Source organism: Carcharhinus amblyrhynchos, chromosome 35, assembly GCF_965287045.1.
Source record: "Carcharhinus amblyrhynchos chromosome 35, sCarAmb.v2.hapA, whole genome shotgun sequence".
Lineage (NCBI taxonomy): Eukaryota > Metazoa > Chordata > Chondrichthyes > Carcharhiniformes > Carcharhinidae > Carcharhinus > Carcharhinus amblyrhynchos.
This window is the reverse complement of record NC_137358.1, coordinates 2,253,463-2,266,534: the sequence shown is the minus strand read 5'-3', so window position 1 is coordinate 2,266,534 and position 13,072 is coordinate 2,253,463. Positions and strand designations below refer to the sequence as shown.

The following is a 13,072-nucleotide window of genomic DNA, read 5'->3' as shown; positions in this document are numbered from 1 at the left end:
TTCAGGATTAAGACTGAAAGAACAAGAGTCAGGAGCTTCATTATTAGCTGCTCGTATAACTAAACTGATGAAAGTAATGATTGTATCGTGCTGGGCCAGGCAGACCACAAGGTTCCACTTTCAATTTCTGCTACAGGGATCCTGCCATTTCGCTTCATACTCCTTGGCCTAGGCATAAAACAGTTAAAATAAATTCACTTCAAGTTGCCACTGCTGGTCACACTGTCCAGCGGCTCCAGCTGGAAACAGAAATACCAGGATCAAATAGTTAGGTAGCTGTTTGTGACCAGCACAATGCTAATGGGCCAAAGGGCCTTTCTCCTGTGCTGTAGATCTCTATGACTCAAATATTGACACATGGTCTTCAATACTGCAGAAGGCAACTCAGAAGAAAAATGCTCACTTGAGCAAGGTTAAGAGTTCCAAAAGCTGGGAAACCACACAACACTGAGAATGAGCACTTAAGGACAGAAACAAAGTTAAAAGCCACTATTCTGTCAGCTCTTATAGCCAAAACACTTGAGTTTATTGCCTATCCCTGACTGCCCTCCAGAAAGATGGTAATTACCCATCTTTTGGAATGGCTATATGACACAGACATACCCTCAGTGCAAGTAGGAAGGGAGCTCCAGGATTTTGAGTCAACAACGTTGAAGGAATGGCTATATCCTTTCAAGTCAAGATGGTGCAAGACTTGGGAGGACAACTTGCAAATGTGTTTTGAAGCACCTGCTGCTTTTGTAGGTGGTAAATGTTGCAGGTCAGGAATGTGCAGTAGAAGAAGCTTGGTGAATTTCTGTAGTGCATTTGCCACATATACTGGCAGCAGAGTTTGATCATTTAAAATGTTGGGTATAGTGCCAATCAAACGGACTGCTTTGCCCGAATGGTGTTGATGATGCTGCACTTGGCTAAGCAGGTAAAATATACTCAATCACACACCTGACTTGGGTCTCGTAAATGAAAAAAGGTTTTGAACAGTCAAATGGTGAGTTAACTAATCACAAAACAGCCAGCCTCTGACCTTCTCTTGGGTATTTATATGACTGGTCAAGTTAAATTTCTGGTCAGTAGTGACCCCCAGGATCGATAGGAAGACAGAGTTCATGATGGTAATGCCTTTAAATGTCATGGGAAAGTGGCTGTACACTTGTTGGAGATGGCCAATGCCTGGCACATGCCCAATGCCAGTCCATTTGACAAACTGCTCCATCATCGAAGGAATATTTCTAACATTTCCACAATCAAAATGAATGAAATATTTGCAGCAATAAGGTTGCATTGCTGAAAACAGGAAGCAAAAGAAATTAACACTCCATACAAAGTTTAAAAAAAATGAACCCCATCACTTAATCAGAAGCAGTGCATCAATCTTCAGTGCGGAAGATTGGATGCTTCCACAGAATAATTGTATAGCGTTGTGCAACTGAGAAAATGAAGTATCACCCTTCAGTACTCAGCTGGTTAACACTAAAAATGCTGCTTTTCTTGGTGAAATGAACGTGGTAAAGACCCTGAAGCTTTTCTGCCTCTACAGCTGAACAGAAGAAGTTGGTAAGAAAACAGTATGTCCAATATTGCACATTTCAGGGTAAAGGAGAATTATAAGATGGTACACTGGTACACAGAATGTTCTGTTCCGTTCTCTTTGAACCTTACTGTATATAGAACATTTTTGATTTCTAGGAGTGGAAAAAACCATTAAGGTCAAAGGGTGCTTTTCTTCTAATACTAAAACAATCCCAGCTACCCACCTTCACACCCTATCCCTTAAAACTTTCTCTCGCTAAACATTTATCTGCTCCTTGAATCCACACGTTGTTTCAGAGGCCTTCCCTAAAGTAACAAGTCAAAATATCCATCTAACTTCCCTTCTCACTGCTAACTTGCGCATTTTAAAATTTGTGTTCGTTACGTGGGATTGGTGTCCTTTCCCACTGGAAAATCTTCAACCTCACCAATTGGTCAAGCATCCATATTGCAATATCATTTTGAGGTCTGAACAACAGAATGCCATGCACTCCACAAAATCTGTTGAGCACTGCTTCCGTTCAATTTCCAACTAATGCTTTACTTTTAATTTCTCAATCCCCACAAGTGTAGTATTTACTGTGTAGACTCCACCCACAGCACCAACAGCTGCAACTGATTTTTTAAAAATACCTTTCTGGCCATACACATAGCTCTGAAACTTACAATGACTCCAGCATTTCAGAATTTTCAATCTGCGTTGCTGAGTTACTGCAGATGTGCAGTGTAAAACATACATATCAATTGCTGCATTTTGCTGCAGAACAGAAAGGTCGCTGAACAGTGCTACATAGCCAATTCCCTCTGAAGTGGCCCACTTGACACAAGTGAGTCACCGGTCACTTCAGAGTCCATACTCCAACAATCACTGTGGCACAAACGTTTTCCAAATATCTACAAACGTATAATGTCTTAAGAATATGATGCTACATTCTAGTGCAAGAGTGGCCAACTTGAAGAGACCAAGCAGCTCCTCAATTCAAGCCCTGACATCTGGTGAGTTGGCTGAATATAGCAAGGATTTTTTTTAAGGCACTGAATTGTCTCAGGATACCCATGGTGATAGGAAGGAGAGTTAGCCACAATACTGGTTGATGACCTGCAGTCTGGGAGAAACCATTGTATAAATGCTGATGGACTGGTATCCATGCTGCACTTTGGTTTTTGACTGAGGTTTTTGGCGCTTTTGTTCGTCTCTTGTTTCTTCCCATTCATCAAACACAAGGCATAAAAGGCTGAGCCGATTCTTCGCCCACTAAAAACTCACCATAACTCCTCAACACCTATTGGGAGCAGGTGAGGAAATCCACCTTCATCTATTCTAGTGTCAGTTCCCAATAGTCAAAATATAATTATTTAAATAACTAGGTTCATATATCAAGTTATGAAGTAAAACAGAAGGTATTACGTCCCTTGTATCCAACTCAAAATTTTATTCTGACCAAGTGAAGGTCAGATTGTTCCTCATTCTGATATAGAGATGATTTTCAATTACTTCCTAATGTCAACCAATGCTTTCAGCACAACATTCTCTGGTGCAGAGCAATCCAGATTACCAAATTCCTGACAGAAGGTACAATTGGAGAAGAAAAAGGTGAAGTAGAGGACCAGTTTCTTTCCACCCTGCTGAGCAGTGGCCCTTAGTTCAATGACCAAGCCAAGACTTGCGCAACTTGGACAGGCAAAAAGAAATGGCACCCAGCCCAGAAGCACAAGCTTTCTGGTGGGTCTTCAAATTTGCTCAGCAGCCCATAGACACTGGTTTGTTTACATGACATTCATAGTCAAACAGGGAGTTGTTCTGTTAGGCTAATGCATCAGGAAAAACCAGACTATCAGAAGTGTGAAATGAAACAGCAAGTGCAAAGCAGGCAAGATTTTTAACTTAAATAATAATGTTTAAATTCCAGATCTCCCTATTTCCAAGTTGCAGTGTTTCAATAGAGGTTGGCCATTAATGATAACCTTGTACAGGCGCAATCACTGTGACCCAGTTATGAAAGCACTAACACCAGTATATTGTTTGTAGAGCAACCTCTCTGTGTAACAGTGAAAAGTTTAAAAGAATGCAGAAATCTTTTGCATTTAAACTGTGCTGTTAATACCACTCCCCTATCACCTCTCTTTAAAACTGTTTTATTCATTTCTATTGGCAAAGGACAATTCAGTCAGGTAGTTGTTTTGTTTTTAATTTCTCCTCTCTCCTGTAGGAATTTATGGATCTGTGAACTGTGCCTAACAGAAGTTTGAAATTAGCAGAAAACCCATTACCAACAACTGCAGTGCAAAGAGGAAAAACAGGGAGCGTGATTACAATCTTAAATTGTGGAACTCCAGTAGTTCAAGTAGTTTCAAGTCCTTGACTGAAAGACAAGAGTGGGAACGGGATGGAGAATTCAAACAAAAGGTGACCAAAGTCTCAAGGTCATGTTTGCTGAATGAAGAGAGGTGTTCAGCAATGTAGGCACCCAATCTGCATTTGGTCTTCCCGAAGTACAAAAGAGTGCATCACTCTGGTTTCTCATGAACCTATTAAATATTAGCACAGGCAACATGGTGGCAGAACGATTAGCACTACTGCCTCACAGCGCCCAGGGGTGGTGTAGCTGGATGCGGAGTCTGCACGCTCTCCCCGTGTCTGCGTGAGTTTCCTCCAGGTGCTCCTATTTCCTCCCACAGTGCAAAGGGTTAAGTGGACTGGCCATGCTAAATTGCCCCTTAGTTTTTTGTAGGCTGCATTTGACAAAACTCTTCCTCTGTCCGTATCTAAGAGGTCAGCGCTATGGAAGGATTACTGTTGAAGCATTTAAAAGCTTTGTCAGAGTCCCAGGCTATTGTACCACGCAGTAATCATTAACCAGACGCAGACTCTGAAGGAACTTGATGCGCTTGAGCAAGGTCTCCCTGAGTGTCGGGGGGCTAACTAAGATAAATGCATGGGGTTATGGGGGGAGGGCCTGGGAGGAATTGTGGTCGGTGTAGATTTGATGGGCCAAATGGCCTCCTTTTGCACTTTTTAGTAGGGATTTAGTAGGGATTCTATTCTATTCAAATACAGATTGAAAGTACAAATGGCATTTCAGCTGCAAAGAGCATGGAGACCTTATGGAGAAGGTAGGTGATAAAAGGACTGCTGCACGCGCACGGGAAAGTACAGCTGGAAAAGGAAGGAGTGATGGAGAAGCGGTGCAGGATGTCATTGAGGGAGCAGCCCCTTCGGAATGCTCAAAGGGCACGGGAAGATGCATTTCATAAAGACTGAATTAGAGCCAGCTGTCCTACATTAAAAAATGGGAGACCTTGCTCAAGCTCCTTCAGAGTCTGCGTCTGGTGAGTGATTTCTGCGTGGTACAATAGCCTGGAATTCTGACAAAGCTGTTAAACGCTTCAACAGTAATCCTTCCATAGCGCTGACCTCTTGGGTAGGGACAGAGGAAGAGTTTTGTCAAATGCAGCCTGCAAAGAAGCTGATGGAAATTGAGGGTGAAATCAGGTGAATTCCCTCCAAACCAGACTGGCTACTTATCAAAGTGTTTCACATATTTTTTACTCCTTTCTCACGTAGGTAATTAATGAGGTGACAAGCAAACAATACTGATCAATTTGCAAATAATTTCATCCTCAGTAACTACACAAACACTACTTGTTACTAAACAGTAATAGATTCATCTGTCAGTTAACCACAAGACATCTGAGAATCCCAAGTTGAATACTTCTTCCATCCATGTTGATCAGATGTGACCAAACAAGTTCTGCTAAATAGGAGACAAAAAACACTGGCAATGCATAGCACCTACTGTGGGTAGCTGTGTACTCTATCAGGGCTGGCATGAACATAATAAAACAAAGGGCCAGAACAGACAGAAACTTTGGAAGTTTCAAATGGGCAACTCAAAGATTGATTATCCATGCTACATAATTATCCACTGTTCCCTCAGAGCAGTGTTACCCACTGGAGCAGCCATCTAGATCAATAAAAATTCAGATACTGGTTTGTGCTACAATTCCTCACACAAACAGCAGTGTTAGGAGAGTCAGTAACTGGAGAATACAGATTTAAGATAGATTATACAGCATAAAAAGCCATTCAGTCCAACTGGAGTATGCCAGTATTTAATCTCCACACAAACTTCCCCACTGCCTTCTTATAATCCTGTTAACACACCCTTCTATTTTTTCCTCACAACTGGGTTTCTCAAATACATCTGAAAGAAGGACCAACTTCATTCAGAAGGGTGGCACAGTGCCACAGTGGTTAGCACTGTTGCCTGATTGTGCCAGGGACCCGGGTTCAATTCTGGCCACTGGGTGATTGTCTGTCTGGAGTCCGCATGTTCTCCCCATGTCTGCATGGATTTCCTCTAGGTGCTCCAGTTTCCTCCCACACTCCAAAGATATGCAGGTTAGGTGGATTGGCTGTGCTAAATTGTTCTTAAGTACCAGGGGGACTAGCTATGGTAAATGCATGGGGTTATGGGGAAAGGGCCTGGGTGGGATTGTGGTCGGTACAGATTCGATGAGCCGAATGGCTCCTTCTGAACTGTAAGGTACTGTGATTCTATGAACTCCAAACCTCTGGTAAAAGCTTCTGATGAATTCTTTTTCTGATTTATCAATGACCATCTTATTTTTATGGCCTTTAGTTTAGGTTTCCTCCTCAAGTTTAACTACTGCCAAGTTCTATGCAATTTCTTCTCTCCCATAATAGTGTTATAAGAACATAAGAAATAGGAGCAGGAGTAGGCCATCAGAAATTCACACCAATGATAATTGGCAAAAAAAATTCGAAGTAAGATGAGAAAACACTGACTATAAGTTATAACGATCTGGAATGCACCAAAAGGATGGTATAAGCAAGTTTAATAGCAAAAGTCAGAAGGGATCAGATAAATCTGTGAAGAGGGAAAATCTGCAGGATTATTGGGACTAATTGGATAGCCATTTCAAAGACTTGGCATGATGGCCGAATGACTACTCTGAACTACATCTTTCATCTGACTTTATAAAACAGAGAGATATGGCAGTTTGCTTTAATATACAACAAGCCACAACACAAGTATAACAACATTTTACTCGTGACTGCCTCAATTAATGTTTTCATCTCAGCTGCCAAAACTTACATTTTAAACACTTCTGACTTTTAATATCTCATCTAACAAGGAAACATCTGTGGCCTCACCAATGTGATCCAAGGCACTGCACACAGGAGAATTCAGTCATCCATTTTAGCCAACATTGCACTAGCATAACAGGTTTACTGAAGGCAATTTTTTCTCATGTTCACTTCCCAACTAGTTGTAGTTCCTGCACTTCTGTCCCCAATGTGAAAGCCCTATAAATATTTCCCCCTTGTCTTTGAGACAGAGAGAGTCACACAATTCCCCTATTTTAGAGCATAGAGGATAGGTAGGGGTAAAACCTAGCAAGCAGTGCCAAAAAATCTCAATAAAACCATACAAAAACTGTAGAGATAAATCAAGGGAAAATACAAGTGCTGGAAAATGGAAGCTAAACAGAAATTGTTGCCTACACGCAGACAGTTCACCAATATTTTGAGGAGGTAAAAAGCTAATATTTTGAGCACGGATCCCTTGTTGGAAATATTAACCGTCTTGTTCTTTTCAAATGTTAGGTTTTGGATTTCTCAGCATTTTTCAAATTTAGTCAATGCCTACGTCAATTCACTTGATCTGCACACCCACACAGATTTTCTTAGAAGACAATATACAAGATCCTTTCCTTGTCATCTTGCACTGTTGAGGAAAGTTATTGCATTTTATAAAGTATGGGTTGCTACATCACACACTAGCGCTTGGTATAATTAATTTAGATTAAACAGCTGGGCTGGACAGAATCTTGGGCAGGCAGGAGGTTCGAAAGCAAGCAACTACTTTCTCATCAATCCCTCTGCACTCAAATGGAAAAAGTGCTGCTTTACTGTACAAGTGGGAATTGGCGCTTTAGAAACATAACTGTTAGCCAGTGCTGTCTCTGAACTAATGCTAATTCAGCATACGTATCCACAACAATCAGGAATTCCAAATACACAGATAATTCAGAGATTCTGTTTTGAAATGAAACTTTACACAAACAGACAAGATCAGTCGGAGGGAATTACATCTTGGAGGAGTCCAGAAGGCAGTTTGCAAGACAAAGTAACCCATTGGAAAAATCAAGGTGTGTCAACAAAGTTGTCTACGATAGAAGGAGTTGATATTTCAAAGTTCCTTCAGTAGTAAACGAAAATAATGCACCCACAAGCTCACTGCTCTTATCCAGGACCAGGGAGCTGTTGAGGACTCTGGGTCTGTACTCGTTGAAGTTTAGAAGGATGAGGGGGGATCTTATTGAACTTACAGGATACTGCGAGGCCTGGATAGAGTGGATGTGGAAAGGATGTTTCCACTAGTTGGAAAAACTAGAACCAGAGGGCACAACCTCAGGCTAAAGGGACAATCCTTTAAAACAGAGATGTGGAGGAATTTCTTCAGCCAGAGTGGTGAATCTGTGGAACTCTTTGCCACAGAAGGCTGTGGAGGCCAGGTCATTGAGTGTCTTTAAGACAGAGGTAGATAGGTTATTGATTAATAAGGGGATCAGGGGTTATGGGGAATAGGCAAGAGAATGGGGGTGAGAAAAATATCAGCCACGACTGAATGGCGGAGCAGACTCGATGGGCCGAGTGGCCCAATTTTGCTATGTCTTATGGAGCATCAGTACATGACAGGGACTGGCACTGGCAGGAAACATCAGCATAATTGAAAAACTCTAATCAGAAGCTGCAGATCTGGACTTTAACTGCATCCAGGGAAGATGGGGAATTGGAGGAAAGAACTTGCCCATGTTCAGCCTGCCCTGAGAAATGCACAGGCCCTTCAGTCAGACAACTGCACCAGCCAACGATGCCCCAGGAAATTCAGTCATGAGGCCATAAGCATTACACAGGCCCAGCTCCATCTCTTCAAAGCAGTGGATCTTCATGCCTTTTCGCTGATCTGTACATCTGGGGAAACGAGCACTCCCTGAAGATAAAGTTACTTAAGATTTCCCTGAGTAGAGAAAGACTGGATAAATCAAGACTAGGTGATATAAGTCGAGGTTACACAGATGGGAGAAGAGTTGCGGTGAGATGAGAGCAACTGCCCTTGACATCAAGGAGCACTAGCAAAATTGGAGTCACAGGGAATCAGGGGAAAATCTGGTTTGAATCATACCTGGCACAAAGGAAGAGGATTGTGGCAGTTAGAAGTCAATCATCTCAGCTGCAGCACGTCACTGTAGTTTAGTATCCTAGGCCCCTCAGCCTCAGCTGCTTCAACGACCTTCCTTAATCATAACGTCAAAAGCAGGAATGTTCACTGATGACGCACCATTTGCAATTTTCAGATGCTGAAGCAATTTCGATTTGATTTGTCATATTGGGCAGCACGGCGGCACAATGGTTAGCACTGCTGCCTCACAGCGCCAGGAATCTGGATTCAATTCCGACCTTGGGTCACTGCCTGTGTGGCTCTGCACATTCTCCCCAAGGCTGCATGGGTTTTCTCTGGGTGCTCGCGTTTCTTTCCACAGTCCAAAGATGAGCAGGTTAGGTGAACTGGCCATGGTAAATTGCCCCTTAGTGTCAGGGGGATTAGTTAGTGTAAATACATGGGGTTATGGGGATAGGGTTTGGATGGGATTGTTGTCGGTGCAGTTTCAATGGGCTGAATGGCCTCCTTCTGCACTGTAGGGATTCTATGTATTGGGATACGGTGAAAAATATTGTTTCTTGCACTTAATACAGACAAAACACACAGTTCATAGAGTATATAGGGAAGAAGGAAAGAAGAGTGCAGAATACAGTGCTGCAGTTACAGATAGGATGTGTAAGTTCATTCAAAAAGTCTGATGGCAGCAGGGAAGATGCTGTTCTTGAGTCGGTTGGTATGTGACCTCAGACTTTTGTATTTTTTCCTCAACGGAAGATGGGAGAGAGAATGTCCAGGGTGCACGGGGTCCTTAATTATGCTGGCTGCTTTCGCGAGACTGTGGAAAGTGTATATGGAGTCAATGGATGGGAGGCTGGTTTGTGAGACTGCCTGGGCTACATTCACAAACCTTTGTAATTTCTTGTCATCTTAGTCATAGCAGGAGCTATACCAAGCTGCCATACATCTGTAAAGCATGTTTTTTATGGTGCATCTGTAAAAATTGGTGAGTTGTAGCAGACATGCTGAATTTCTTTAGTGTCCTGGGAAAGTAGAGGACTTTCTTAAAGCGTCATGGTTGATGCAAACAGGGGATGTCCTCTATTACGCTTATTGAAATCGATGATTATCTCCTTTGTTTTACTGACAATGAGGAAAGGATTATTGTTATCACAACATTTCACCAGATTCTCTCTTTCCTACACTCCATCTTGTCATTGTTTGAGATCCGACCCACTATAGTGGTGTCATCAGCAAACCTGAAAATGGAATTGGAAGGGAATTTGGCCACACACTCAATGTATAAGGAGTATAGTAAGAGGCTGAGGACACTTCCATTGTGGGGTACCAGCGTTGAGGATAATCATGGAAGGGTTGTTATTTCTTATCCTTACTGATTGTGGTCTCTGTGTGTTAGGAAGTCTAGGATCCGGTCAGAGGGAGGAGCCAAGCTCTAGGCCACAGAGTTTGGAGATGAGTGTTCTTGGGATAATGGTGTCGAAGACTGAACTATAGTCAATAAATAGAAGTTTGATATCCAGTTGCTCCAACGTTGAGTGTAGGGCCAGGGAGATGGTGTCCGCTGTGGACCTGTTGTGACGATAGGCAAACTGTGGTGAGTCCAGGCAATCTGGGATACCAGAATTGATTTATGCCGTGACTAACCTTTCAAAGCATTTCATAATGATGGATATCAGAACCACCAGGCAGTAATCATTAAGGCATGCTGCCTAGCTTTTCTTTGGTACAGCAATGATGGTTGTCTTCTTGAAGCAGGTGGGACTTCAGATTGGTGTAAAGGGAGGTTAAAGATGATTTTGAATATCCCCGGCAGCTGTCTGTGCAGGATTGGAGTGCTCATCCAGATACCCCATCTGGGCCAGTCACTTTCCATGGCTTAAAGTGCACGGCGCCGATCTGGCATCTGCGATGATGACCTTGGAAACCGGTTCGGCTGAGCCTTCCAGGGTGGAACACTTCCCTCACTGACTTCTTGCTCAAAACAGGCAGAGAATGTGTCGAGCTCATCGGGAAGGGATGCACTGTTGCCGGCCGTGTCCCTACCCAAATGTAGCAAAGCCACTCAAGTATCAAGCAATGACCATCTCCAGCAAGAGAATCTAACCATTTCCCCTTAACTTCCACTGAGTTCCCCACTATCAACATCCTGTTGTTACCATGGACAAGGAACTGAACTGGACTAGACATATAAATACTGTGGCTACAAAAGCAGTCAAAGGCTAGAAATCTTGTGGCAAATAAGTCAACTCCTGCCTTCCAAAAGCCCGTCTACCATCTAGAAGAGCTAAGTCAGAAGTGTGACTGAATACACTCCAATTGTCCGGATGAGTGTATCGCCCATAACACTCAAAAAGCTTAACACCAGCCTGGACAAAGTGGCCCAATTGATTGGCACCCCATCCACAAATTTTCACCCCTCCTACCACTAGCGAACTGTGGCAGCAGTTTGTACCATCTACAAGATGCACTGCAGAAACTCAATCAGGTTCCTCAGGCAGCACCTTCCAAACCCACGACCACTACCATCTAGAAGGGCAAGAGCTGAAGACGCATGGGAACACCACCACCTGCAAGTTCCCCTCTAAGCCACTCATCATCCTTACTTGGCACTATTTTCTAACGTTCCTTCACAGTTGCAGGGTCAGAATTCTTGAACTACCTCCCTAACAGCACCGTGGGTATGTCTACACCATATAGACTGCAGCAGTTCAAGAAGATTCCACCACCATCCGCCCCCCCACACCCACACAGAGGATAGCGAGTGTCTGGAACAAGCTGCCAGAGGTAGTAGTAGAGGGTGGTACAATTTTGCCTTTTAAAAAGCATTTAGATAGTTACATGCGTAAGATGGGTATAGAGCGATATGGGCCAAATGCGGGCAATTGGTATTAGCTTCGGGGTTTAAAACAAAAAGGGCAGCATGGACAACTTGGGCCAAAGGGCCTATTTCCATGCCGTAAACCACCATCTCCAGGGTAATTAAGGGTGGGCAATAAATGCTAGCTTGGTCAGCGACGCCTACTTCCCATAAATGAATTCTATAATTCAAACTGAGTGATTGACCTTATGATTTAAATAATCTTTAATGTGTGTACTGCATTCTGCAACTTTCAAATATAGATAAGTTTTATTATATCATTATTGATCTTGTGAATATGCTTTTCTGTGAATTTCCAGAGGTTTTTGTTTGATCTGGATGGAGTTGTGCCACAAATGGTGGAACAAGTTTGATGGTAGACAACCTACTGCTCTATCTTCCTGCTTTTTAAAGAAGGAGGGAGGGTGTAACAGGGAATTACAGACTTGTTAATCCTAACATCAGTAGTCGGGAAAATGCTAGTCTATTATAAAGGATTTTAATCAACAGGATTAGACAAAGTCTATGAAAGGAAAATCGTGCATCAGGCACTGAAAGCAAGTGCCCGGGTACAGCAGACAGTAAAGGCAAATAGCATGGTGGCCATATAGGACTGAGGTGAGGAGCAATTCATGAGGGAGTGGGGGGCAATTCATGAGGAGGGAGAGGGGGAAAGAAGAGTTCAGAATTAGGGGCCATAGTTTGAAGATAAGGAGTAAAGCTTTTAGGGCTGAGGTTAGGAGTAATTTCTTCACTCAAAAGTGTGATGAATCTGGAGAATTCTTGATCACAAAAGATTGTGGAGACCAAAATCACTGAATATATTTAAAGAAGGAAATATGTAGATTTCTAGACTCTAAAGGTGTCAAGGGGGATGGAGAGTGTGCAGGAACATGGCACTGAGATAGAAGATCAGCCATGATTGTGTGAATGGCACAGAAGGCTTGAAGGGCCACACATCCTACTCCTGCTTTATATTCTGTTTCTGTGTTTCTAATATGTCATACTTATCATGAACAACTGCTGTAAAGTTACATCCTGAATTCTGACTGTAAATCCTCCCCGAGGCTGGTGGTGGGGCAGTGAAGGTACACATTGGCCAGCAATGTAAATTCCCATTGTCAGTCCATACCGTTGGACTGAGAGCCTCAATGGCTCAGAACCAAAGGTAAACAATAACCCCGGCCACAAACACTCATGGCATCAATCGTTTATGCTGGCACAGAATGAAACCGCCTAAAAAGGCAACGCCTTTCTTCAGAGGCAGCTAGGTGGTAAATGAATTGTAATTATCCAGCAGACAATACAGCCACCCTAATTATTCATTACTCACTGCTTGCTCTCTTCGATGGGAAATTCAGTTGTGTCATTGTGTTCATCTCGGGTAAAATCCTCAGATTCCGCCTGCAACAGAAATAGGGAAGAGTCAATCAGATTATCAGAAAGGGACCATTCCAAACCTTATCCATACAAA

The 13,072-nt window shown here is 42.8% G+C and overlaps 1 protein-coding gene across 7 annotated transcripts in view; it reads right to left on the bottom strand.

The window, feature by feature from the left end:
• The window catches only part of LOC145361675 (trinucleotide repeat-containing gene 6B protein-like), a 166,920-nt gene that overhangs the window by 109,494 nt on the left and 44,354 nt on the right, over positions 1-13,072 (bottom strand). For all 7 annotated transcript variants that reach the window (XM_080217575.1, XM_080217570.1, XM_080217577.1 and 4 more), the window contains one exon: positions 12,932-13,002. In XM_080217575.1, coding sequence (XP_080073701.1) covers positions 12,932-13,002 — 71 coding nt within the window. The remainder of the gene's footprint in view (positions 1-12,931; positions 13,003-13,072) is intronic.